Source organism: Rattus norvegicus, chromosome 17, assembly GCF_021556685.1.
Source record: "Rattus norvegicus strain SHRSP/BbbUtx chromosome 17, alternate assembly SHRSP_T2T, whole genome shotgun sequence".
Taxonomy (NCBI): Eukaryota; Metazoa; Chordata; class Mammalia; order Rodentia; family Muridae; genus Rattus; species Rattus norvegicus.
The window spans coordinates 9,351,065-9,376,202 of record NC_141550.1 but is presented as its reverse complement, the minus strand read 5'-3'; the positions used below and the strand labels follow the sequence as shown (position 1 = coordinate 9,376,202).

At 40.1% G+C, this 25,138-nt stretch overlaps 1 protein-coding gene and 1 pseudogene across 16 annotated transcripts in view; one reads left to right on the top strand and one right to left on the bottom strand.

Moving 5' to 3' along the window:
• The window catches only part of Nsd1 (nuclear receptor binding SET domain protein 1), a 114,775-nt gene that overhangs the window by 49,159 nt on the left and 40,478 nt on the right, over positions 1 to 25,138 (top strand). For all 16 annotated transcript variants that reach the window (XR_015640750.1, XR_015640751.1, XR_015640753.1 and 13 more), the window contains 5 exon segments: positions 8,739 to 8,863; positions 11,114 to 11,384; positions 13,093 to 13,202; positions 18,046 to 18,121; positions 24,528 to 24,649. Coding sequence is in view for 12 of the 16 variants with exons in the window: in XM_087590372.1 (XP_087446498.1) it covers positions 8,739 to 8,863; positions 11,114 to 11,384; positions 13,093 to 13,202; positions 18,046 to 18,121; positions 24,528 to 24,649 (704 nt within the window). In the remaining 4 variants the exon portion in view is untranslated.
• On the bottom strand, positions 9,949 to 10,772 carry LOC147999981 (large ribosomal subunit protein eL8 pseudogene; annotated as a pseudogene).

The following is a 25,138-nucleotide window of genomic DNA, read 5'->3' as shown; positions in this document are numbered from 1 at the left end:
AGGGTTCTTTTTTTTTTCTCAGAGCTTGGGACCGAACCCAGGGCCTTGCAAGTGCTCTACCACTGAGCTAAATCCCCAACCCCGGCAATATTTTAATTTTGTTCATGCATTGATCGAGTTTCCTTTTAATCAAGTGTTAGGTAGCTAATTGAGTTTCTTAGACCGCTATTTTGAATTCTTTATTGGGTTATTCTTAGATATGTGTTTTCTTGAAGTTGGTTTGTAAAATTCTTTTCTTCTCCTTTTTTTTTATATTAGGTCATATTACATCCCCATCCTCCAACCCTCCCTCCTCTTTCCCTACCTCACAAAGAGAAGCTGCCATTGGGTCTGAGCTGTATTGGTTTGGTGCGGGGGCAGTTAGTTTCTGAGAAAGTGAAAGGGTTCTCCTCCTCACTGTGATTGTTCTGGGATTGCAGTTTCTAACCAACGTTTGTAGTTTCCACAGTGCTTACCATATCTGGGAGGTAGGGACTAGAGTTGTTTGTTTTGATTTTTAAAACTTCTTTCTTATTTCCGGTCTTTAATGCTAACCACGTTACTTTGTTTGGATGAGTTCATTTTGTCTTCATCCGTTGGTGGGTTTGGCTGTGTTTACACTGTTGGTCTTTTTATGAATGTTACAAGTGTCTTTTGAAGGGATACATATTCTTCTTCCTTCTGTCTACATTCCTAGGAATGAAATTACCAAATAGTTTAGTAATTTGTGTTTAGACCTTTGAGGAACTGTCGGAAAATTACTTTATCTAATTTTATATTTCTAGTAGCAGTTCCTAATTTTATTTCTGAGGGTTTCTGTTTCTCTAGATGCCTGTCAGTACTTACTTGATCATAGCCATTCTAGTGAGTGTGAGCTGCTCAGAAATTTTTTTTTTTTAATTTGATTTTCATTTCTCTGACCAGCAGTTTGGGTGTCTTTTCATGTACCCAGTTGACTATTTGTTTACTTTCATTGGGAATGTCTATCTAGTCTTCGATTATATTATTGTTTATGGGTTTTTTGTTTGTTTGTTTTTGTTTTTTTTGGTTCTGTGGATCAAGGAAGGACCTAGTGCATGCTAAGCCCTCTTGAGCCTTCTTTGGTTATTGTAATTGAGCTCTCTTCTTTAAATTCCTCATTCTAGGTGTTAGTAGTAGATGTAATACAAGTATTCTGAACTGACCTTTGGGTTGTATTTCTGCTTTCTTGATCATAACCGTTTAAAGTGCAAAACTATTTGTTTTGATAAAGTCTTTCTTTGCTTATGCATTTGGTGTTGTATTTTGAAGACATTGTGTAATCTGTGGTCATGAAGATTTATTTACTCCTGCATTTTTTTTAGAGCCTTTAATTCATTTTTTAACAGTGATGATGAGTTCAGCTACTCAACTCCATTCCTTTACATGTTGGTATCCATTTGATTCAGTTACAGTATTGAAAAAGATTATTACTGACCGTGTGTGGTGGTTCACACTTACATAGTCCAGCACGTGCACAGGTAACTTCAGATGACGGCTGGGTGTTTGAAGCCAGCCTGAGCTATAGAGTGACCCTGTTCCCTTAAAAAAAAGTATTCTTTCTTATTCTGTGGTCTTGTTGACACATGCTGAAAATAACCTAGCAGCAAATACACAAGAGTTGACATCGGACCCTTCTTCAGGTGCACAACACCTTAGTTTTTGAGATAAGATGGCTCAGTGATCCAGGAACTCAGCAATTTAGCTAGATTAGCTCAGCATGCCTCCAATGTCTTTCTCCCCTGCCTTCTAGGTGCTAGGGTTATAGGCATGTACTGCTATGCACAGCTATTGACATGCAGGGAGGGAAGGAGGGAGGGCTTCTCAGAAAGTCTCAGCCTCCAGGAGAGAAGCCCAACCTGGTCCCACCTAGGGAGGTAAGTGTGAAGGAAGCTAGGGACTAGGTGGTTTGAGGAATAGGGCAGAGCTCTGCATGCAGGAGACTCTGAACTGATCCCTCCACCAGGACCCCCTCCAACTCTCCCTGCTCATCTGACTGGCTCCTTGTCATCCCTGAAATCTGTGGGCAGGAACATCAGGGTTTGATGACCCACCCTGCCTTCTTCTGGGGGAGGGGGGTTCAGGTTTCTGTTACCTGGTTAACCCCCCCACCCCCCACTTTATTAGACTGTTCAGTGGGCTTCTGGGCTTCTGGGGTGAACTGATGCTGTAGGACTGGCCAACCACATATTCCGTTCCCCATGGGCAGAGTTTGGCTCAGAGGTTGTGTCTAAAGCTACTCTGATAAGAATCCTAATCCTCTGGGGGCTGGAGAGATGGCTCAGCGGTTAAGAGCACTGACTGCTCTTCCAGAGGTCCTGAGTTCAATTCCCAGAATCCACATGGTGGCTCACAACCATCTGTAATGGGATCTGATGTTCTCTTCTGGTGTGTCTGAAGAGAGCAACAGTGTACTTATACATAATAAATAAGTCATTTTTTTTAAAAAGGAAGAAATAGAGGCATGTTGCTGATTCCCTACCCCCAAACCTCGCTCGCCCTATGCCCTTTCTTTTAAAAATTTTTAAGGCAAGTTAAAGCAGATTCCTGGTTCTTGATCAAGTACATTGCTGTTCAAAGAAGTCCCTGCTTTCCATTGCGAAGGTATATTTTGTGCATGTCACAAAAGTCAGGCTCAGTCACCTTTGTTCCCTTTGCATCATACCTTAGCTCAAGTATAATTTGAAAGGAGTGGTTTAGGAATATTCAGCTTCCATCCTTAGTTAGGATCAGCTTATTTTCCTTTGCTGGCAAGAGGAAATTTCTGTGGTTTTGTTTGTTTTAAATGGAATTTTAAAAAACGTGGGTTGGTTGGTTTTGTTTTTCTGAGTCGGATTCTCAGTGTAGATCAGGCTAGTCTTGAACTCAAATATTCCTGCCTCTACCTCCCCAGTACTGTGTGGTGATGCGCACTTTGAAAACATTCTTTAAGGACATTTTGCATTACACCTTTGTCTGTCTATTTATTAGCATGCTGCTATATGTTTGGATGTGTGCTGCACGTATGAGGAGGCCTGGAGGACAACTTGGTAGTCGGTTCATTCCTTCCACCAGGTAGATCCCAGGACAGATCCCACAGTTGTCAGGCTTGGCAGCAAGCACCTTCACACCATGACTCGGTTCTCTAGCCCAGGATCTTGTTTGTTTGTTAATTTAAGGCTCTAGTAGCCCAGGCTGGCCTCACTTACTAGAAGTGACCTTGAATCTTTTATTCTTCCCTCCCAAGCACTGAGTTTTTAAGTGTGTACTCCTAAAAAGATACTTTTCCGCAACATTAATTTCATGATACAAGCTCATTCAATGATTTTACTTCTTGTTGTTGTTGTCCTGTTGAATGTTATATCCTAGTACGTGGTAATGAGTTGCTAGGTATATAAGGTGGAAAACCTTCTAAAAGCAAAAAGATAAGGAGAGAAACAGGTTTGAGATTTCTCTTCCTCTGCCAGAATAGTAGCTGGAGGCCGGGAGAAGCACTGAGGCCCTTGGAGAAGCACTTTGTGATCTGGCAGACTTAGCCTGCTTCTCATGCCCCTTCCTCTCTTCGTCTTTGCAGCTGCCTGTCAGTTTTGTTTGTCTTATTCTCAGAGTTCAGAAAAGGAGTGGGTGGAAGAGGTACAGAGAAACAAAACAAAAACATGGAGCAATTTGGAGTTGAACTGCTCTACATGAAGCCTAAGGTTATCTTGATGGCCTACATTTCTTTGGCTTGGCTTCCGAAATCTTCATTTGAAGCTTCCAATAATGTTACTTAGCTTTCTGTACTATCCACCGTTGGATATTACCCTACTCAGTTATTTTTTCCTTAATGTTTTCTCCTTCTTTCATTGCCTTATTTGTAAATAAAGTCACAGGGGCACTAGAAATAAACCTTTTTAGCCAGATAGCACTCAGGAGGCAGAGGCAGGCAGGTCTCTGAAGTTCGAGGCCAGCCTGGTCTACAGAGTTCCAAGATAATCCAGGCTACACAGGGAAAACCTTTCTTGAAAAACCAAAAGGGAGGGGGGGGGAAATCCTTTTTTTTTTTTTTTTTTTTTGTCATTTAAAGTGACTAATAAACATTAATATATTGTAAGGGTTTCTAATTTATTAATATTTCAGTGTTATAATATTTCATGGTTGCATATAATTTTTGCTTTTACTGCTTTTACTGAATTGAAAGGGTTTTTATTGTTGAGGTATAGTATCATGTGGCCTAAGCTTTTCTTTTATAGCCAAGAATGATCTTAAACTCTTAATCTTTCTGAGTCCAGAATTATAGGAATTGCTACTGTACCATGTTGTAGTTGTCAGTGATGAACCCAGGGCTTCATCAGTACCCAGCAAGCACTGTGATTGAGATAACCCTCCTCGGAGGAGGAGCCATGGTGACACATTGGCACAGTTCAGTAGTTAAAAGATACAAAAAGCTAATCATTTTTTGGACCCTTCAGTAATTCAATCCGTTTTCCAGATGTGTTTTGTGGGGTTTTTTTTTTTTTTTTTTTTTTTTTGCTGCCATATTAGTGATAGCTTTATTAAGTTTCACATTATTTTTCTTATTGATTAATGTAATTTGTTAAACCCTCCCTTTATTAATGTTTAGCATTTTTGACAATTTAGCATCTCCCCGGTAAGTAACCTTAAAATAATGCTTTGTCTCTTTAGAATTGGGAGCATACATTGTTTATAGCCCCTTCACTGGGTCATTGATTACTGCTTGAGAATACATCTCAGATCTAAGTTTACGTTGTAATTGTCACATGATGCATTCCTGTAAGCAGTACAGAAAAAGTAAGCTTACATTCCACCAGTATTTCTCTAAAATTCATTCTAACCATCCCTTTTAAATCTATCCCCATTTAGAATCTAGTTAAAATTGTTTTGAATTTTATAAAGGAACTATATGTATATACATGCTACAAGATCTCTTAAAATGAATAAAATTGTTTCATAAGCTTAATTTTTGCCATTGTTACTGGCATTTACAGTATATTTTTACTAATTTATAGAAACTTGTTAAAAGTATGATAGCAGCTTGGCAGCAGGCTCAGGCCTATAACCTCAGCACTTGGGAGGCAGAGGAAGGAGGCGTGCCACAAGTTTAGAGCTAGCTTGGCCTAAAACTGAATCCCTATGTCCAAAAAACAAAAGCTAAACAAAATTTATGGTGCTAGGACCATAGGGGCAGGATAGGGTTGAGAAGGTTCCTTTTACTGAATAAATGCCACTATATGTAACAGAAGTATTTTGCTGTGTTAAAAAGAAAAATAATACTCTGGAGGCGCTCTGGTAGATGCCTTTCTTTCTTTCTTTCTTTCTTTCTTTCTTTCTTTCTTTCTTTCTTTCTTTCTTTCTTTCTTCCTTTTTTTTTCTTTTTTTCGGAGCTGGAGACCAAACCCAGGGCCTTGCACTTGCTAGGCAAGCGCTCTACCACTGAGCTAAATCCCCAACCCGGATGCCTCTTTTCATTTGTTTGTCATTCACTCTTACTGTTGCCCTACAGAATTAAAAGGTTGTGTTTTTCTTTTTCTTGATTCTTTTTCTTAGATTGCCAAATCATTTCCTTTTGTTTTAATTTTGCCCACCTGTATCAAGGACAGCCAGGGCCACATAGAGGAGCCCTGTTTTAAAAACACAAATAAAAAGGGACCAGATTAGGGAAATTCTTGCCAGTCTTTCAACTGTTAAGTATTGTTACAGTCTATCTCAGGGCAGTTTATATTAGAGAGAGTGTGGGTGGAGCGCTGTGGTGTCACTAGATGGGAGGAAGAAAGACAACATGTCTTTTGACTTTTAAGTCATTTAGTTGTTACTAGGTATTTTTACTTTACAATTTGTTACACTATTTAAGGAAAGTGTTGTTACTTTTTTTCCTAAAAATTAAATATTTTAGGCATTAAGAGCTATATAACCTCTCTAATTACTAATCTTTGCATTTGTAGCAAAAAAGCCATAGGCCATAGGAAATGAATAGTGTGACTATAAAACTTTACCAAAAAAGAATGTCAATTAATAGCTTTTCAGACCCTAAATTTTTTTCTGTTTTGTTTTTTGAGAAAGGGTTTCTCTGTGTGTAACCCTGGCTGTCCTGGAACTCACTTTGTAGACCAGGCTGATATCAAATTCTCTGCTTCTGCTATGACTAAAGGCGTCTGCTACCAAGGCCAACTAAAACCCTAAAATTTTAATGTGTTGTTCTACTTGATTTTGGTGAGGAACAGTGTACGTGATTTGCAGAAACCTATAGGTGTACTGGATATAGATTTATTTCACTCCAATGCCCAATATTTGGCATCTATAGGTTTTTTTTGTTTGTCTCAAAGAAATGCTTAACTAAAGAACTGAAGTTTGAGAAAAGCAAATCCCTACTGTATAATGGGAACAGCATCCTCACACACTTAGGGAACAAGAAGGCAAAGGAGGAGAGGAGGGACACAGTGTTGACCAAGGAGGAGAGGAGGGATACAGCATTGACCAAGGAGGAGAGGAGGGATACAGCATTGACCAAGGAGGAGAGGAGGGATACAGTGTTGACCAAGGAGGAGAGGAGGGATACAGTGTTGACCAAGGAGGAGAGGAGGGATACAGTGTTGACCAAGGAGGAGAGGAGGGATACAGTGTTGACCAAGGAGCTTTCTTCAGTAGAAAGAACCCAAGGATTTTAGAGTGGACAGATTTTGATTGTTGTCATGACTTACACAATTAATAATTACTTATAACAATGAGTTTGAAAAGCCACTTTCCCCTTCTGAGCTTAATGTATTATTCCTTTTTTTCGGAGCTGGGGACCAAACCCAGGGCCTTGCGCTTGCTAGGCAAGCGCTCTACCACTGAGCCAAATCCCCAACCCCATGTATTATTTATAAAATGGAGATGCCAATTTCTGCTTGGCATGTTGAGCTGAGGATTAGAGATCCTTGAGTGTTAAGTGGTTGGAAATAGTGAATCCATGTTGTTTGTTTGTTTCTTCTTTTTTTTTTTAAGATTTATTTATTATATATGAGTCCACTGTAGCTGTCTTCAGACACACCAGAAGAGGGCATCAGATCCCATTACAGATGGTTATGAGCCACCATGTGGTTGCTGGGAATTGAACTCAGGACCTCTGGAAGAGCAGTCAGTGCTCTTAACCGCTGAGCCATCTCTCCAGCCCCCCCACCCCAAGTTGTAACATGTTCCTTCCTATTAGAAATAAATGTTGTTAGTATTGTAAAACTTGAACGTCTACTGGGGAATTTATTAAATTATATCTATTATAGTTGCTTCAGAGCATAAAATATATATCATTATTCCTAGGTTGGTTTGGGCTTTTTTAAAAACAAAAACAAAACAAAGACATGGCTTCAAGGGTTAGCAGGCATGGCCCATTGTACAAGGAACATCCTCACAAACTTGAGGCAGCTTGTTACAGTGGTTGGACAATTTCTCTACTTTGGTTTGCTTATAGATAAATTATCTAACATCAAAGAGTAAGGAAAATTGCGTTGGGTTTTTTTTCTTTTTATGCTTTTAAATAGCTGCATAATTACATAGGTAGCAATGTAAGCATAGACTTTTGGTAACTATTTCAGCCTTTTAATAGTTAATATTGGGGCTGGGGATTTAGCTCAGTGGTAGAGTGCTTACCTAGGAAGCGCAAGGCCCTGGGTTTGGTCCCCAGCTTCGAAAAAAAAAAGAAAAAAATAGTTAATATTGATTTTGGTTTGCTTCCTTTATTTTTCGAGATAGGGCTTTCTGGGTGGCTTTCCTGGGTTAATCACATACGTGTGTGTGTGTGTGTGTGTGTGTGTGTGTGTGTGTGTGTGTGTGTGTGTGTTTGTTTGTGACAGTCTCACTGTGTAACTATGGTTAACCACAAACTCTAGTCCAGGCTAGCCTCAAACTCAGAGAGATCCTCCTGCCTCTCTGCCTCATGAGGACAGGGATTAAAGTCTTGCACCACACTACCGGCTTCTAATTGCTTTCTTTTCCTCAAAAGCAGCACTACCATATTTAACTGAGGCGGGGCCATTCCCACATAGTTTGTCAAAATGTCTCTTGCCTCCTACATGGACCAGAACTTACAGTTATGTAGGTGTTAGGTTCTAATCCTATGGGGCTTCGGGGTGCAAAATTCTAATAGAGTAAGTGTTTTAAAACTGGGATACAGTAGGCTAAACATGTATGTGTGTGTATCTGAGAAGGAGAAATGGAGCAAATATCTGCCTCTATTTGTACATCCTTCTAGATATTGTCAACTTGGCTCCCTGAGGTGTTTCTGGTTTTGTTGTTTCATTTGTTTTTGAGACAAAGTCTTATTCTTCTGCCCAGGCTGGCATGCAACCAAACAATGTGTAGGCCATGCTGGCCTTGAGCTTGCCAAGGTCTTCCTGCCTTAGCCACCACACCCAGCTCCCAGGTGGTGGATCTTACTCAGAAGATCACATGTGTGCTCCAGTTTACCAGGACTCTGCACTTCTATATATGCTTACTTTGTCCTGGTCAACAGAATGCTGCTTTTATTTTAATCTTTTCCTTAAGGATTGAGAATTGTGTATATGGGGAGTCTATATAGAAATAAACTTACCTTTTGTTTTTGATAAACCATAGCAAATAATTTCAAGCTTTTTACTTGTTAAGTCAAATTCCTTTTGCATCTTTTGCAATTGTTTTGAGCCTCTTTAGTAAACAGGAATTTACTTTCAGGGGTGTGGTGGTGGATTCAAGAAATAGTGGGTTAAATTAAATAAATCAATTAATATTGAAGTTAATTTCTGTTTCAGCTGTTCGGTCAGAGAAGAAACGCCTTAGGAAGCCGAGCAAGTGGCTTCTGGAATACACAGAAGAATATGATCAGATATTTGCTCCTAAGAAAAAACAAAAGAAGGTACAGGAACAAGTGCATAAGGTATGTCACCACATTGAGGAGACTGCAGCTCACCTGCAGAAGTGTATTTTCACTTGAGAAGACAGTTATTTGTGTACCTGGGATCCTGCCTTCTCAGGTATTTTTGTTTTGTTTTTCCTTTTGTTTACTATTAGCTTCTACACAGTGCCTGCCTGTATTAGTCTCTGGGAAGTGTATAAAGAAGTCTACACGTCACACTTCTTGTCTATTTTCCCCTCTGTTTTCAAGGCGTATTTAAGTACTTAAGAATATCATTGTGTTGTAATATTAAGGATCTGGATGATGAAATAAAAATACATACAGTTTTACCCTAACTTTTTTAGTGAAGTAAAGCTGTTCACAGTGCTGCCTGGTCTCTTTAGTCTTACTTTGAACTTTTGTGAATAAGCAGTATGTGTGTGCCAAAGGCATGTCTGTTTCATAACCTCTCAGTCTCAGCCTGTGATTGAAAAAAAAAGCACTGAAGAACCTGTCTGTTAATAATTGTATTACTGGGGCTGGGGAGATGGCTCAGCAGTTAAGAGCCCTGACTGCTCTTCCAGAGGTCCTGAGTTCAATTCCCAGCAACCACATGGTGGCTCACGACCATCTGTAATGGGATCTGATGCCCTCTTCTGGTGTCTGAAGACAGTTACGGTGTACTCATATACATAAAAATAAATAAGTAAATCTTTTTTAAAAATTTGTTACTGGTTATAAAGACTTTGAGCGTTTTCCCCCCATCTTTTTCTACCTTAAGCTCATGGTCTTTTTCATTTAACCTTGAAATCCTTTAAAAGCTGAAAAATAAAAGTTTCTTTTCATCAAGGCATTTAGTTTCAATTGGTAATATCAGAAGAAACATGGATCTCCCCCACCCCCCCACTTTGGGTAGTCATTACAGAGTTTATTTTAGTGTATATCTTAACATTTTTTTATTTTTAATTATGTTAAAACTTTTCAGGAAGTCTGTTATAGAATCTTTTTGAAATGTGCAGTTCTACATTAAGCATAGGTGTATTGCTGTGTAACCATAAGAATGATTCATCTTTTTTTTTTTTTTAACTTTGTAATTATATTTATGTACATAAAACTTAAGTGTACATTTAACCCAGCTTAGTGGCGAGTTATCTTTAGCCTTTGCCTTTTCCAGCTTGGCAATGCGAGCCACAGACTTAGGACCCAGGATGTTGCCTCCCCAGTGGCGGCGGATCTCGTCATATCTGTCATTATAATTGGTCCTAATAGCTTCCACCAGCTTAGCCAGAGCACCCTTGTCTTCCGAGTTCACCTGTGTGAAGGCAACAGTGGTGCACGTCTTCCTGTGGACCAGGCGCCCCAGCCTGGCCTTTCCCTTGATGATGCAGTAGGGCACCCCCATCTTTTGACACAGGGCAGGCAGGAAAACCACCAGCTCAATGGGGTCTACATCATGGGCAATCACCACCAGCTGAGCCTTCTTGTTCTCCACCAAAGTGGTGACTGTATTGACCCCTACTCGGAGGACAGGTGGTCTCTTAGTTGGGACGTCCCCTTTGCCAGCAGCTTTCTTCTCAGCGCGGGCCAGCAACCTCTGCTTCTTCTCCTGCTTTGTCTCTGGCCTGTACTTGTGGGCAAGCTTAAGCAGCTGAGTCGCTGTTTGCCTGTCCAGGGCCTGGGTGAACTGGTTGATGGCAGGAGGTACTTTGAGCCGCTTTTAAAGGATTGCTCTTTGCCGCTGCAGCCTGATGTAGCGGGGCCATTTGACAAAGCGCGTGAGATCTCTTTTGGGCTGGATGTCCTGCCCAATGCCGAAGTTCTTAGGCCTTTTCTCAAACAAAGGATTGACCACCTTTTTGGCCTCTTGTTTCTTGACCACGGCAGGGGCTGGGGCCACCTTCTTCCCCTTGGCCTTCTTTCCTTTGGGCATCTTGCTCGGCTGGAGGAGAGCATGATTCATCTTTTTTTTTTTTTTTTTTTTTTTTGGTTCTTTTTTTCGGAGCTGGGGACCGAACCCAGGGCCTTGCGCTTCCTAGGTAAGCGCTCTACCACTGAGCTAAATCCCCAGCCCCATGATTCATCTTTAAAAATTGTTTATTTTCATAAACTGAAAAGCTGATTCTTCTAGATAATTCACATAAATGGAGCTGTGCAATACTTTGTCCTCTTTCCCTTAGCATAATGTCTTCAAGCTTCATCCATGTCATAGCAAGTGTCAGGACCTCTTGTATTTTTAAGTTGTTGTTGTTGTTCTTGTTATTATTTTCTAAATTCTCCTTGTACTATTTTTAGGTAAGTTCCCGATGTGAAGACGAAAGCCTTCTTGCCCGATGTCGATCTAGTGCTCAGAACAAGCAGGTGGATGAGAATTCCTTGATTTCAACTAAAGAAGAGCCTCCAGTTCTTGAAAGAGAGGCTCCATTTTTGGAAGGGCCATTGGTTCAGTCAGATCTTGGAGTTGCACATGCTGAGTTGCCACAGCTGACCTTGTCTGTTCCTGTGGCTCCAGAAGTTTCTCCGAGGCCTACCCTTGAGTCTGAGGAATTGCTTGTTAAGACACCAGGTAAAGTGGGGATGGGTCTTTCAGTGTATAAGCAGATTTAATTGGAAGCAGCAGGAAATTTCTACTCTGTTTTGTTTAAAAGCTATCATTTTTTATTATATACAACTTCCTATTTTGTTTGAGGAAATGCCTAAAATAGTAGCTAATTCAATAGAGCTTCTGACCACAGATGAATCTGTGGAGCATTGTGAAGGAGATGTTTTTTCTTGCCCTTTCATGATTATCAGGTCAGCTGCAGTGTGGACCAGCAAGCGAGGTAGCAGTGGGTAGGAGTGCTGCACACTGTGGGATAAGAGTTTGTCACCTAAATCTCTTTCACCTATTAGCTCTCCATTTCCTTGTATATTTGTTTAATCTCTAAACTTGTTTTGTCATGTATAAACTGGCCATAATTGAGGCTTGGAAAACAGCTCAGTTGGTAAATTATTGCTGCATACAATAGTGTAAAGTAATAATGCTCTGAGACAGACAGACAGCCTCAGTGACAGACTTTCTCTGACAACATCCAAGTATGTGAGAGCATCAGTGCTCATCTGTGGACCTCAGAGGACAGTGTCAGGGCGTTAGCTTCTTGCACCGTGTATGCTCTAGGACCAAACTTACATTGTTGAGCCTGGCACCAAGAAATGTTATACACAGTGCCATCTCACTAGTCCTGGCCCACCAAAAGAACGGGGATGATAAGCATCTATTTTACCACACAAACCAAGCACATACAAGCTGTGTGTCTGTGTGTGTGTGTGTGTGTGTGTGTGTGTGTGTATCTAGCTTTAGCTCTCCTGGAACCCATTAGGTAGACGAGACTGGTCTTGAACTCACAGAGATGTACCTGTCCCAGTCTCTGGACTGGAGTGCTGTGATACACTACCTTACCCAATTTGTTTTAATTTTTAAAGATTTATTTATTTATTTTGTATATGAATACACTGTAGCTGTCTTCAGACATTCCAAAAGAGGGCATTGGATCCCATTACAGATAGTTGTAACCCACAATGTGGTTGCTGGGATTTGAACTCAGAACCTCTGAAAGAGCAGTCGGTGCTCTTAACCACTGAGCCATCTCTCCAGCAATGTTTTAATTAACATTTATTCTTTTTGTTTGGTTGGTTTTTTTTTTTTTTTTTCCCCCTTCGGAACTGGGGACCGAACCCAGGGCTTTGTGCTTGCTAGGCAAGCGCTCTACCACTGAGCTAAATCCCCGACCCTGTTTTATTTTTTAAGGTCTTAAACTCTATAGTTCTGGACATGAAGGTCATTATAATTCTCTTTCCCTGCCCCCCCAAGTGTTGAGAATACATGTGTGCTCCATTATGTCTTTTGTAATTTTTAAGAGCAGTCTTTTTATACTTAAGTTATTATATTTTCTTATATATTTTAGGGGCAAAATAAATATTATAGTCTTGGTTTATTTGTATGCAGAATCCTGCTCTCCTTTATCCTCAGCATCTCTTGATTGCTATAAATGCACTTCAGCCCTTTGATTTTGCCGTTATTCTGTGGATTACATATTTTACACATATACATAGTCATCATACATTAATGTGTATTTTCATTGAAATATATACTGTATTTTAGAATAATACATTTCAGTGTACCCTTATAACATGATGAAAAAATGCAAACAAGATTGCGACTTGTAATTTTCATTTTTCAAAATTAGCTTTGCTCAATTTTTAAAGCCATCTAAGGAAAATTATATGCATTTCAGGAAATTATGAAGGTAAGCGTCAAAGAAAACCAACTAAGAAACTTCTTGAATCCAATGATTTAGACCCTGGATTTATGCCAAAGAAGGGCGATCTTGGCCTTTCTAGAAAGGTATGTTATTTTTGTCAATTCTCTATAACCTTAAACCTGGGAAAAACATGATTTAAAAGTTGCATTTTTATTAGTGTTTTTAACATTAATGTGCATCGTCATTCTTCTTTAGTTGTGGTTACATTTTCTACAGTTGCTAATAACTAATAACTGTTCTCTAAAAATATTAAATGGCAGATCGTGCAATGTAGAATTTCTGTTTAAAATTCATGTATTGTGAGTAGGTGCGATAGGTAGCTTATCCTCTCTCTGGGCTTATCCGTTGCCCAGGTCTCAGTCTGTGTCACTTGAGGGTTACTGGATTAATTCATGCTCTTACAGTGCTTGCTCTCAAGTAATCCTTCGGACAAATTATGGTTCCAGAGTGCAAGTGTGTGATGCTGGCAGTTTGAATATGCTAAAAAGACTGATGAGTGCTTTCTTTAAGGGGAAAGGTAAATGTTACTAAGGAAGGAAAATCGTATGTTGCACTTGCTGAGAGCTATATTAAGAAAGGAGCATCCATCCGTGAAATTATGGGGGAAAAAATTTGTGAAATTTTTGATATTGTTCTTCAAACTACAGTTGTAAATAATTGTCCAGTTAAAATGTTAAAGGCAATGCCTTTGTGGGAGGAACATCTAAACCAGAAAGTCTGCTGTGATTGATGGCATTACAGGTGCAGTGAGAATCCTGGAGTTTTGGTTTCTTTAAAAAACACAGAAGTATTATAAGAATGTTTTTGTTTGAATGTCAGGTGTGGGGATGTGGGCCTGCTTCACATCAACTGACTGATTTGCCTCCTGCTCTAGCAGGCGCAATCTTTTTGCCAGATGCAGATAGTTTCTGTGATTGTGAGACGTTTGGAATTGTGGGAACTTTTCAGACTGTATAAATGCTGGGGCCTGAGTGGTGGAGTGGGTGTCGGTCACTCAGGGAGGTGGCTGTTTGTTAGTAGGTGTTCAAAGAAGACACAAGAAGTCAGAAACACCCTCTACAAAGAGGTGTGCCACGGAATTAAGTAAGCTCTTATAAACATTGGATTCAAGTAACACAAAGTCATGTATTGTAATTAGACTTTAGTTAGACTAGTTTACGAATAGGTTTGGATTGAAATAATCTAAAAATTACTGGAGAAGGATTCATTGTCTGTTGATAAAGGCACCTTTTCATCAAAGTTGAAAACTGCTTAATGAGACAAATTCTTTAAGGCAAGTCTTCATTGTGATCAAAGTGAGCCTTGGTAGAAAAGGACCCAGTACAGATCCTCAACGAGCACAGGGGAGGAACCTGCAGTGCCCAAGATAAATGTAAAGAAGAAATGAACTCGGGGAGAAAGAGAAAGTGGGAAACCACATTCATGTAATTTATCATAGTTTAATATTATAATTTTGTTATGTGCCTAATTAAAAATTCAGGTTTATCATATTTATGCAGGAGAAAACAGTGCATATGATATTTTTATTTTCAGGAATTCAAATGGAAGTTTGCAAGTCTTTTCCTTGAGGGTATCTTGACAGGGAGTGGTTGGAGGCAGTATAGACTAGTATATATAAAAATTACTTAGTGTCAGTATGTATATTTGATTTGTCTGAAAGCCTGTATTTAAAGAATGTTTTGTCATCCATAGCCTTGATATAAGTTGGCTTTGGGTGTTTTGTCTTTTCCTTTCAGCAGTATTAGAAATTAAGCCACTGGACAGTGGTACACATCTTTAATCCTAGCACTCAGGAGGCAAAGTTAATCTGTGTGTTAGAGGCCAGTCTGGTCTACAGAGCCAGTTCCAGGACAATCAATGCTGTCCAAATAGAAACCCTGTGCCAGGGTCGCCTGGGGAAGGCTAATTCTAGAGGTGACAGGTGTTCAGCATGTACTCTGCCCCAGTGTTTATTCTTTGAGGATTTTATAGAATATATGTTGATTACGTTCATTGTGCTCTACTAGATCCTACACTTTCTTACCCATTCAATTTCCTGTTCTCTCTCTCTCTGTCTTATAAACAAATGAATAATTTTAGAAGTAAGAAACAAAAAAATCCAGGAATCTGGACTTACCCAGGAGTGTGCTTCATACATCTATATTGATAAAGCTAACTTTCCCTTCCATTAGTCGTCAAATACAGTAGCTCCTTGGCCAGGGGTGAGACTTCCGCCTCCTCCTCTGTGTTAGGATTTTTGTCTGGTGTGAGCTTGCACACATTATCACACACTTAAATTTGTTTGTGCACCTGCCCTCTTGTGTCTGGAAAAGACTGTTTCATGACTTATCTGATCTCTGGTTCTTGGCCCTATTGGCAGTGTCAGGTATGGGTTCCATCCCATGGATCAGGCCTAAATCCAGCTTTAACAGTGTGTGACTGTTTCCATAACCTTGATGCCACGGTTACACCAGCCAGCCCTGCCCTTAACTTTATTTTATAGGCAGGTCTCACCAAGTTGGCTGTCTTCACATTTTCTTGGGCACACCGGCAGACCTGGAACTTGAGAACCTCCTGCCTTAGCCCAGTAGTAGCCTTCATTTTAGGCCTGTAGCACAGGTCTGAGATTTTCTTTACAAGTAGAAAAAAAATTAAGATGCTTTTTTATGACTTTGATAAAGTTGGTGCAAATTATTTGTTTAATGACAGGTTCTTGGTCTATCCTATTCTGTCTAGGCACTTGACGCGCGCGCCTGTGTGTGTGTGTGTGTGAGGGATGTTCCTTCCCTCCACCTCCCAGCTACTGGTGTTGCTGGCATGCATAGCCATAGTTAACTTAGAACTTTTTTTTCCAGAGTTGAAAACTTCTGACCGGACTTAAGTTATTTCTTTTTTTTTTTTTTTCTTTTTTTTAATTTTATGTACATTGGTGTTCTGATGGTGTTCTTGTATGTGAATGTGATGGTGGCTGTGAACTGCCATGTGGGTACTGGGAATTGAACCCAGGTCCTTTGGAAGAGCAGCCAGTGCTTTTTTCTTTTCTTTTCTTTTTTTCAGAGCTGGGGACAGAACTCAGTGCCTTTCGCTCCCTAGGCAAGTGCTCTACCACTGAGCTAAATCCCCAACCCCCAGCCAGTGCTCTTAACCACTGAGCCAACTCTCCAGTCCCTTAAGTTATTTCTTTGTAGTTACTGGTCTACTTTGATAGTATTTCTATGTAACACCTCAAAAATGACTTTGTAGGGTATTATAATCTCTTAAGTTTAAATATTTGAAATCATGATTTTTCTATATCTAAGTTTCTTTTCAGTAACAATGAAAAAAATCTAGTATCTTAAATGGTTTGGGGAAATAGAAAATTAGTTCTGCTATTATAAATGACTGGCTATTGGTGCTTTAGAAGTCTTGTAGGGGAGATGGCTTGGAGAGTAAATGACTTAGTGCTAAGCCCCATGACCTGACTTTGATTCCCAGAACAGCATGATGGAAGGAGAGGGCCAGCTGTTTAAGTGATCTCTGATCTCCTCAGCCTCCAGAGTTGCATGCACATAGTTCTTCCCAATAACCCAAAATAATTATAAAAAAGCTTTGTACTCTCGAAAAGAAGAAAACTGTAGAATATTTAAAAAGTCAGAGTATGGGTTGGGGATTTAGCTCAGCGGTAGAGCGCTTGCCTAGGGAGCGCAAGGCCTTGGGTTCGGTCCCCAGCTCCAGGGGAAAAAAAAAAAAGTCAGAGTATTTGGACTTCTGTCCCTGCTTAGCTGGAGCAAGCATAGGTCTTATAATACTGTTCTAATAGCCCAATTTTCCCTGCATAACTTATTTGATTTGACTTGTTCAAAAATGTCCTTGTGCTTCATACTTCAATTTAAATTTTTCATTTTTCTTTCGAGACATGGTCTTTATATGCAGTCTATATGGCTTTTTCCTCTGTATATAATGCAATCTTATGTCTTAATTTCTTAAAAAAAAAAAAAAATGTAGGACAGGTTCTTGCTACTATCCCAAGGTAACTTCAAATTATCAGTCCTTCTGCCCTAACCTGCTAGTTTTTGGGATTTTAGGCACGTGCCATAGTGCTTCGCCCAGGCCTTCATTACACTCTAGGCAAACTCTCCACTCAGCTACAGCTTGCACAGCCATGTCCTGCTCAGGAGACAGCCCCTTTTTGTGTTACTGTTATAGTCATAGAGTTTCTATCTGAGGACTGTGGCCAGGCAGAGGTGTCACATGTTCCTTTCTCTACATGTTTCAGGCTCTGTACAAAGTAATGAGTTTTTGTACAAGAATGGCATATTTTGCCCCTGCGTTCCACTGCCCATTGCTCAGTCCTTCCCCTCTTCCACTTTGACTTCAGTGCCCCTTATCCCGCCTCAAGAGCCCCTTTCTCCTTACAAATAGAGCCCCCAACTCCATTTTTGGGGTTTCATAGTAACTTCACTGTTACATGATTTAGAGTTGTTTACTGTCCATTGTCCACTGCACACTGAGTGAGTTCTGTCCAGTGTAGTTTTCATTCAAACAGTATAGATAGTAAAGCTAGAACATAGAGGACAGGACCCCTGTGTAATAATGACATGGGTATTGATCAGACAGCTCTCATTTGTTTTTTATTTGCATCCAACTGTATCTATGTGCATTACATTTCAAATGCCTTGAATTCCTGATGCATCAGCACAGCCAGTGTAGTCCTTGGGTTTTTTGGTGGTTGTTGTTGTTTGTTTGTTTGTTTCTTCTGTTTTTAGACAAGGTCTTGTTATCCAGTGTCCAACTATAACTTGTGCTCTTCCTGCTCCAGCGTCCCAAGTGCATAAATTGTACTGATATGTTACCTAGGTCAAGTTAACCTAGGATTTCTTGCTGCGCCAGTAAATTTTGGCAGGAAAGGTTTTATAGAACTGGTTTTCTGTACCCCAGTAACTCCTATTACTTTCCTTTTCCTTACAGTGCTGTGAGTCTGGTCACTTGGAGAATGGCGTTGGCGACTCACGTGCTACACCTCATTTGAAGGAGTTTGGTGGAGGTGAGTATTGTTGATGCTGAGAAAATGTAAAGCAGACATAAATGTAAAGCGTTTTATTGACTAGAAAGTAACTTCATGTAGAAAGTCATGACCAGTACAATTATAGTTTTGAGACTTTGACCACAATTTACTTTTTAAAACCCATAGGAATCTATAGCTATTTTTAAGTCTTATGCTGTTACTAGTTAAATGGAATAAAAAAAAAATTTTTTTTTTTTTAGTAAAGAACTATTTGGACGACTTGTGAAATCAGTTCCTTTTTAATTTTTTTAAGTAGTCTTAATTCTCCAAATTCTACCATTAATTTCATAGCATAGATCCCATTTTGATTACTTTGTTAGAAAATGTCCAGTGTAGTTTGAGAGAAAAATCACAAACCACCTGACTTGTCCTTCAGCACAAAACAACAAACCAGATGTTCCCCCCTCCCTTCCTAGGTCTATGAACTTCCTAGGTCCTGGGCTTCTGATTACCTTTATTATACCAATTTTTAATTCCCTTCATTGGAGCAGGGAATTTCTCAAATCCATTCAGAAAGTGGTTGACTGCTGTGCTGTCGGCCGATTACCAGTGGCACATCTTGCCTAGCAGGTTTTGTCGCTTGCCTAGCACTGTACTTGGGACCGTTGAGCACCATGAAAGCTGGCTAGCATGGAGTGAGCTTCCTATCCTGTTCCAGTTTGAATTCTCCCTTTCATAATCTATATTCGAGATGCTTTTTTTTTTTTTTGGTTATTTTTTTTTTTTTTTTCCTTCGGAGCTGGGGACCGAACCCAGGGCCTTGCGCTTCCTAGGCAAGCGCTCTACCACTGAGCTAAATCCCCAACCCCGAGATGCTTTTTTTTAAAGGCAAAGTCTCACACCGTGGCCATGACTAGCTTTGAACTTACTTTGTAGACCAGACTGACCACATGTTATAGTTTCTTTTTAGTTTCTTTTTTTTTTCCAGAATGTAGCTGTTCCCGTCTTGTTTGTCTGCTTACTTTTTTTTTTTTTTTTTTTTTTTTTTGAGACAGGGTCTCTTTGTATAGCCCTCGATGTCCTGAGACATCAGCTAGTAGATTAGCTGACTTCTACCTTCACAGAGACCTGCCTGCCTGTCTCCAAATGTGGGATTAAAGGCAGAGACCTCTTATCCCAGTCCCTATAGTGACTCTTAAGGGCTTGTTCTTTTATTTAAAATTTCACAAACTGTGTCCTGACTTGAACTGTCACATAAATTTGAGCATATGGCATCCGATGTGATCTGCTGACAATGTCTCAGATGTATATTTCTGGAGCCATGATTATCTGATTGTCATGTATGCTAGGAAAATGCTGGTTGATTTTAGTCAGGCAATTAGAATCCAGTCCATCAGTTTGCTTGCTTGTAAAAGAAATGACCTGGAGATAATGTCAGCTCTTTTCCTATACTGTTGTGTAGCTTGTGAATTTCATCTGTTTGGGTCAGCTCATAAGAATGGTGTATGTATAGCTAGTTGGGTAGCACACTGTGGCCCCGTTATGTGGTAAGCTGGAGCTGGTGCATCGTGCATTCCAGGCCAGCCAGAGCTACATGACAAAACCCTCTGTAACAAAAGAACACAAACCAAAAATGTCTTTTCTTGAGTACAGGTTCTAGACACTAAGTCATAGTACAGTAACTGCCCAGCATGCGTGAGACCTGAGTTCCCTCCTCAGCAACTCCAAGAGAAAAGGAAGCTGTCATTATGTTGTGTCTTGGTCTTGGACTGTTACCTACTCTAATAGCTTCTCATCTCCATAAAGCACTCAGAAGCAGTGGCACTGGTAGTGTCTCATTAACTAACTCACATAAATGTCTTGGACCTTTCTATTTTTCTAAAGATTCATCCCTGCAAACTGCTTTTAGTACTTTAGAATTGACGCAGATTTGCTTATAATCAAGAGCACGCAAAGGTTAAGCACAAAGACCTAGTGTGGTAGCACAAGCATTTAATCCCAGCACTTGGGAGGCGGCACAGAGTCTGAGGCTAGCCTGGTTTACGTGGTGAGTTCCCGGTCAAGGCTATATAAGAAGATAAAAAGTAAAAAACAAAAAAATAGCACCAAGAATGTTAAGCAGAAATGATAAGATGAAATCTAGCGGTCCCCAGCTGCCTGCAGCTAGTGCTAACCATTTGAGATTAACTGAAAGCCAGACTGGAATCCCTATTGTGCACAGTCGATCTGCACCATGTACAAGCTGTACAGTGAAGGTTCTTTAGAAGAGGGTCTCACTGTAGCTTTGGCCGGCCTCAAGCTCAACAGAAATCCACCTGTCTCTGCCTCCCAAATGCTGGAATTAAAGGTGTGTGCCACCTTGCCTAGCTAGTTAAGTGTTCTTTTCTGATAGTGTACACCCATTTGAGTTAAACCCATTGTATTTTCTACTATGTAATGTGATTCTTACTCATTCCTTTGAAGTATAAAGTGTTTTAACTGAATTAAAGTTGCAGATCAGGGGCAGGAAAGATTTCTTTAATGGCACTAGAATGCATGAAGCCAATGACGTCAACAAAGAAATCCATTGATTCCTGAGAGCATTCATTGTCTGAGGACCTTCCTGATTAGGCAGGCTAAGGCTACCTCTTAAATCCCATTATAAACAGGCTTTGTCATGTTGTCTTTCATTAAGAACAGACCTGTGCTCTGTAAATTCTGGTCATTGTATGGTAGTAGCCTTAAGGTTACAGACAGAGTTGAGCTGGCAGAGTGTGTACCCAACCGCATGAAGTACAGCATGCTCCACTGTCAGCACCACATAGACAAGATGTAATGTCACGTGCCTGTGACCTCAGCATTCTGAAGATTCAGCAGAGTGACTGCCATTAGTTGGATGTCAGCCTGAGCCATGTTGTAAGACCTTGCTCTAGAGCACCAGGAAAAAAATCCTTCTAATGATACAAGGATAAGGATTGTAACTGTGCAGATTATAGCAGAAGAAAGTGAAAGAACCTGAAATAGTTGAAACCTGTGTGGCTGAGGAAATAGAATCCTGTATAGCAGCTCATTTAATGTACCGTTGGTCAAAAAAAGCTGGGACATAATCCCAAGTACATTTATATAACTATATAATAGAATCCTTGTTCAGATGGTTTTTAAAGTATTTATAGTTCTGGGTCTAAGCACTGTACAGTTGGGGGAGTGTTCTAGCGGTGGACATGGACTAGAGAGGTAGTAACTGAGCAGCTAAGAGGACTGACCTCTGCTCCGTTAGATCCCATGCCACATAGACCGGCTTCCCAACACCTTCAGCTCTAGCTCCAAGAGATCTGACAGCTCCGTCTGCCTTCAGTGAGCATCTGTACTCAAGAGTAAAAGAGCACATGTGGTGGTGCACACTCTCCTGCTCTTGGAACTCTGTGAATTCAAAGCCAGCCTGGTCTACAGAGCGAGTTGTAGGCCAACCAAGGACATATGAGGCCCTGTCTCAAAAAATAAAATGAAACAGGAAAATAGAACCAGGGAGATGTCTCTGAGAAAGCCTAGAGCAGGGGTACTTCCTCAGTAAGGAAGGCTTACTAAGTTTAAGACCTTGTTGCCTAAGACAGCCAATTACAGGAAAAATTTTAGTGTTTGTATCACCATTATTAAATAGTAAACCATTTAGTATACATCAAACATAGACAAGGGTTTTGTTTTGTTTGTTTTTGTCTTTATTTTTCCTGCTGATGGAAATAACTAAGCATGTTACCATTCCTTCAAAGTGACATGCAAAATGGTACAGAAAACAACTGTAGTGGGCTGGGGAGATGGCTCAGTGGTTAAGAGCACTGGCTGCTCCCCCCAGAGAATCTGGGTTCAATTCCCAGTACTTATATGGCAGCTCATAACTGTCCGTAACTCCAGTTCCAGGGGATCTGACACCCTCACACAGACATACATGCCGTCAAAATACCAGTGCACATAAAAGCAAAAACAAACAAGGAACGGTGCTAGTAAATTTAAGCAGTAACTCCCACTTACTTGATGCCCTTAGGGTTTGTGGCCCCACAACAATATTAAGGGCTGTATATTGTAAGACCCAGCAAGCATTTGTTGAGTTTATGTTAGAAAAGTTAGAAAGCTATTCATAGGGGCTGGGGATTTAGCTCAGTGGTAGAGCGCTTACCTAGGAAGCGCAAGGCCCTGGGTTCGGTCCCCAGCCCCGGAAAAAAAAAAAAGAAAGAAAGAAAGAAAGCTAGTCATAAGTTGGAGATTTAGCTCATTTGGTAAGTATAGTAAAATATCTTATAATATTAATATATTTCCCTTGCTGTTTCTGTAACTAAGAATTTAAGAAACTAGCATTTCTTTTTCTAGTTTTGCCAGATGAGATTTTCTATTCATTGTACAGTGTTGAGTGATAATCCCAAATTCAGCCACAAAATGTAGGAACATCTCTTCCTACCCCCATGAGTCAATTCTTACTGTTTCCACCTTAATTCTTTTTTGCTTTCCTTATGACAAAGTCAGGGCTTGTCTGTAACTTCCTATGTAACATCCTCCTTCTTTAAGCCTCTTTGAATACTTGGGGTTCTGTGTGTAAACCACCAGTCCTGCCCCCGTCTTCATTTGCTCAGATATCAAATGCATGCATACCACCGTGCCAAGCATCTTTTGCATGGGTTCTGAGGATTGAACTCAGATCCTCATGCATGAACATTTTATGACTGAGCTCTTTCCCCAGGACCCATCTTAGTTCTTAACATGCAGTGATAGAAGTTATTTTCTATAGTCTAGATCCTAGGGAACAGGATTTTTCCTACGTGGTAAAGTGCATCTTTTTGTGTGTCTTGTCATACAGTGCAATTACTCTAAATGAAAGTTTTATGTATTTATTTTTAAGATTTATTTATTTTATTTATGTGAGTACACTGTCTTCAGACACACCAGAAGAGGGCATCAGATCTCATTACAGATGGTTGTGAGTCACCATGTGGTTGCTAGGAATTGAACTCAATACCTCTGGAAGAGCAGTCAGTGGTCTTAACCATTGAGCTCTCTCCAGCCCCTGAAAGTTTTATTTTTATTTTGTATGTATGATTATTTTGCCTGCATTTTTATATGTGCATCATGTTCTCTTTGTCATACAATTTTTGAGACAAGGGTTCCTCTTTGTAGACTAGTCTATCCTTGTACTCAGTTTACCTGCCTCTGCCTCCATCGTGCTAGGATTAAAGGTGTGCACCACCATGCTTAAACCTTTTTTCCCCCTAAAAGTAATCTTACATAACCCAGGCTAGCCTCAGTCTTCCTAAGTAGGATTCCTAATTCTCTCCCTTCTACTTCCCATGTGGGAGGATTTTAGAACCATGCCACCATGCCTTGACATAAATTGCTTTAGTTTATACATACTAACACAGCACTTGCAAGCGTGCAGCTCAGGACTACTAGTTGATTCTGTCTGTCCATGATGTTGACTTAAATAAAAGGCTAATATGTCCTTATCAGCGAGTTGTCTCTCTGCCCCTATTTTGTTTCATAGTCTATACTTTTGCTGTTTAATTTATGTGAAGTCCTGCTACTTTCCCCTACTTTTTTACCCTACAGAAAACCTTTGAAACAGGATAATGTACTAAAAACCAATTTTAATTGAAATATTTTTAGCATGAAGGATTATTTAAAATACAGCAGCAACATTTTACAGAGTTTAAGAAAGTCCTTCTAGTCCGGAGAGGTGGCTCAGAGGTTAAGAGTTCTTGCTGCTCTGATACACGGTGATCTAGGATCGGTTCCTAGAGCCTGTTTAAAGCCATTTAGAACCACCTATAACTGCAGCTCCAGGGAAACTTCAGTACTGTTTTCTGGCTTCCCACAGCACTGCATAAGCACATTATACAATTAAAATTTTTAAAAGTTATATTTATGTTTTATTGATATTTCTTCCTTTCTAGAACTTTTTTTAAGTAATTAAGTTGCAATTAAACCATAATTATGATTCTTTAAAAAAACAAACCTAGCTTTTAGCTTTATGTGTTGGATAGTGGTTTTCTAATAAGATAAAAACTTACTAATGATTTTTTTTTCTTTTTTCTTTTTTTTTTTTTTTTTTTTTTTTTCCCGGAGCTGGGGACCGAACCCAGGGCCTTGCGCTTGCTAGGCAAGCGCTCTACCACTGAGCTAAATCCCCAACCCCAAACTTACTAATGATTAAGAGTGTCATGTGCACTCCATCCCAGAAGTGTGGAAAGTGTGTCTCTGTGAGTCCAAGGCAGGCTTGTCTACAACCAGCAAGGACTGGGTCTCAAAGGAAAAGAAAAAATGCTTATCTGTTTAAATAGTATAGATATTTCAGTTATAAATACATTTTAAAGTTGGGTTTTACTTTAATCTGTAATTTTTTTAAGGATCCATAATTGAAGGATAAATGCTGTGGGACATGTAATTGATTAGCTGTGAGGTAACATCTCTTTTCCTGTTACAGGCACTACCAGGATATTTGATAAGCCAAGGAAACGAAAACGGCAAAGGCATGGCACAGCCAGAGTGCACTACAAAAGAGTGAAGAAGGAGGACTCAGCAAGAGAGACGCCCAGCTCAGCAGAGGTACCACTCAGTTCTCACCCTTGACCTAGAGCGAATCAGCTTCCCACACTAGAAGTCCCCTCCCCTCTCCCGGGGATCTAAAAATAGTGTTCTATTGAGATGATTAATTAGGTATAAGGTATAAGCCCACTACTAGTAAAATCCATAATGCAGCTGTGCATATAGCCCTTTGAAAGGAGGTATCCTGTGCTCTTGATAGCAGGGGCAGTATATGCAGCTGTTGCCTCCACAAGTAAAGCTGCTCTAAACCAGAGAGTGTCAGCTAGGCAACCAACCACCCGAGTGAACTGGGCAGTGAACTGGGCAGTGCCCTGTTACAGCTAATAGGACAGCCCACATGCTCATTTCTTGGCCAGCAGTTGCTTACTTCGGCATGTTTATGAACATCAGCTTTCGAGAACACTGACGACAAGTGTCTCCAGAGCATCAGTGCAGTCACTGGTGCTCTCGAGCTTTTGAATTCAGGGTGAAGTAGAATTAGAACCAGGG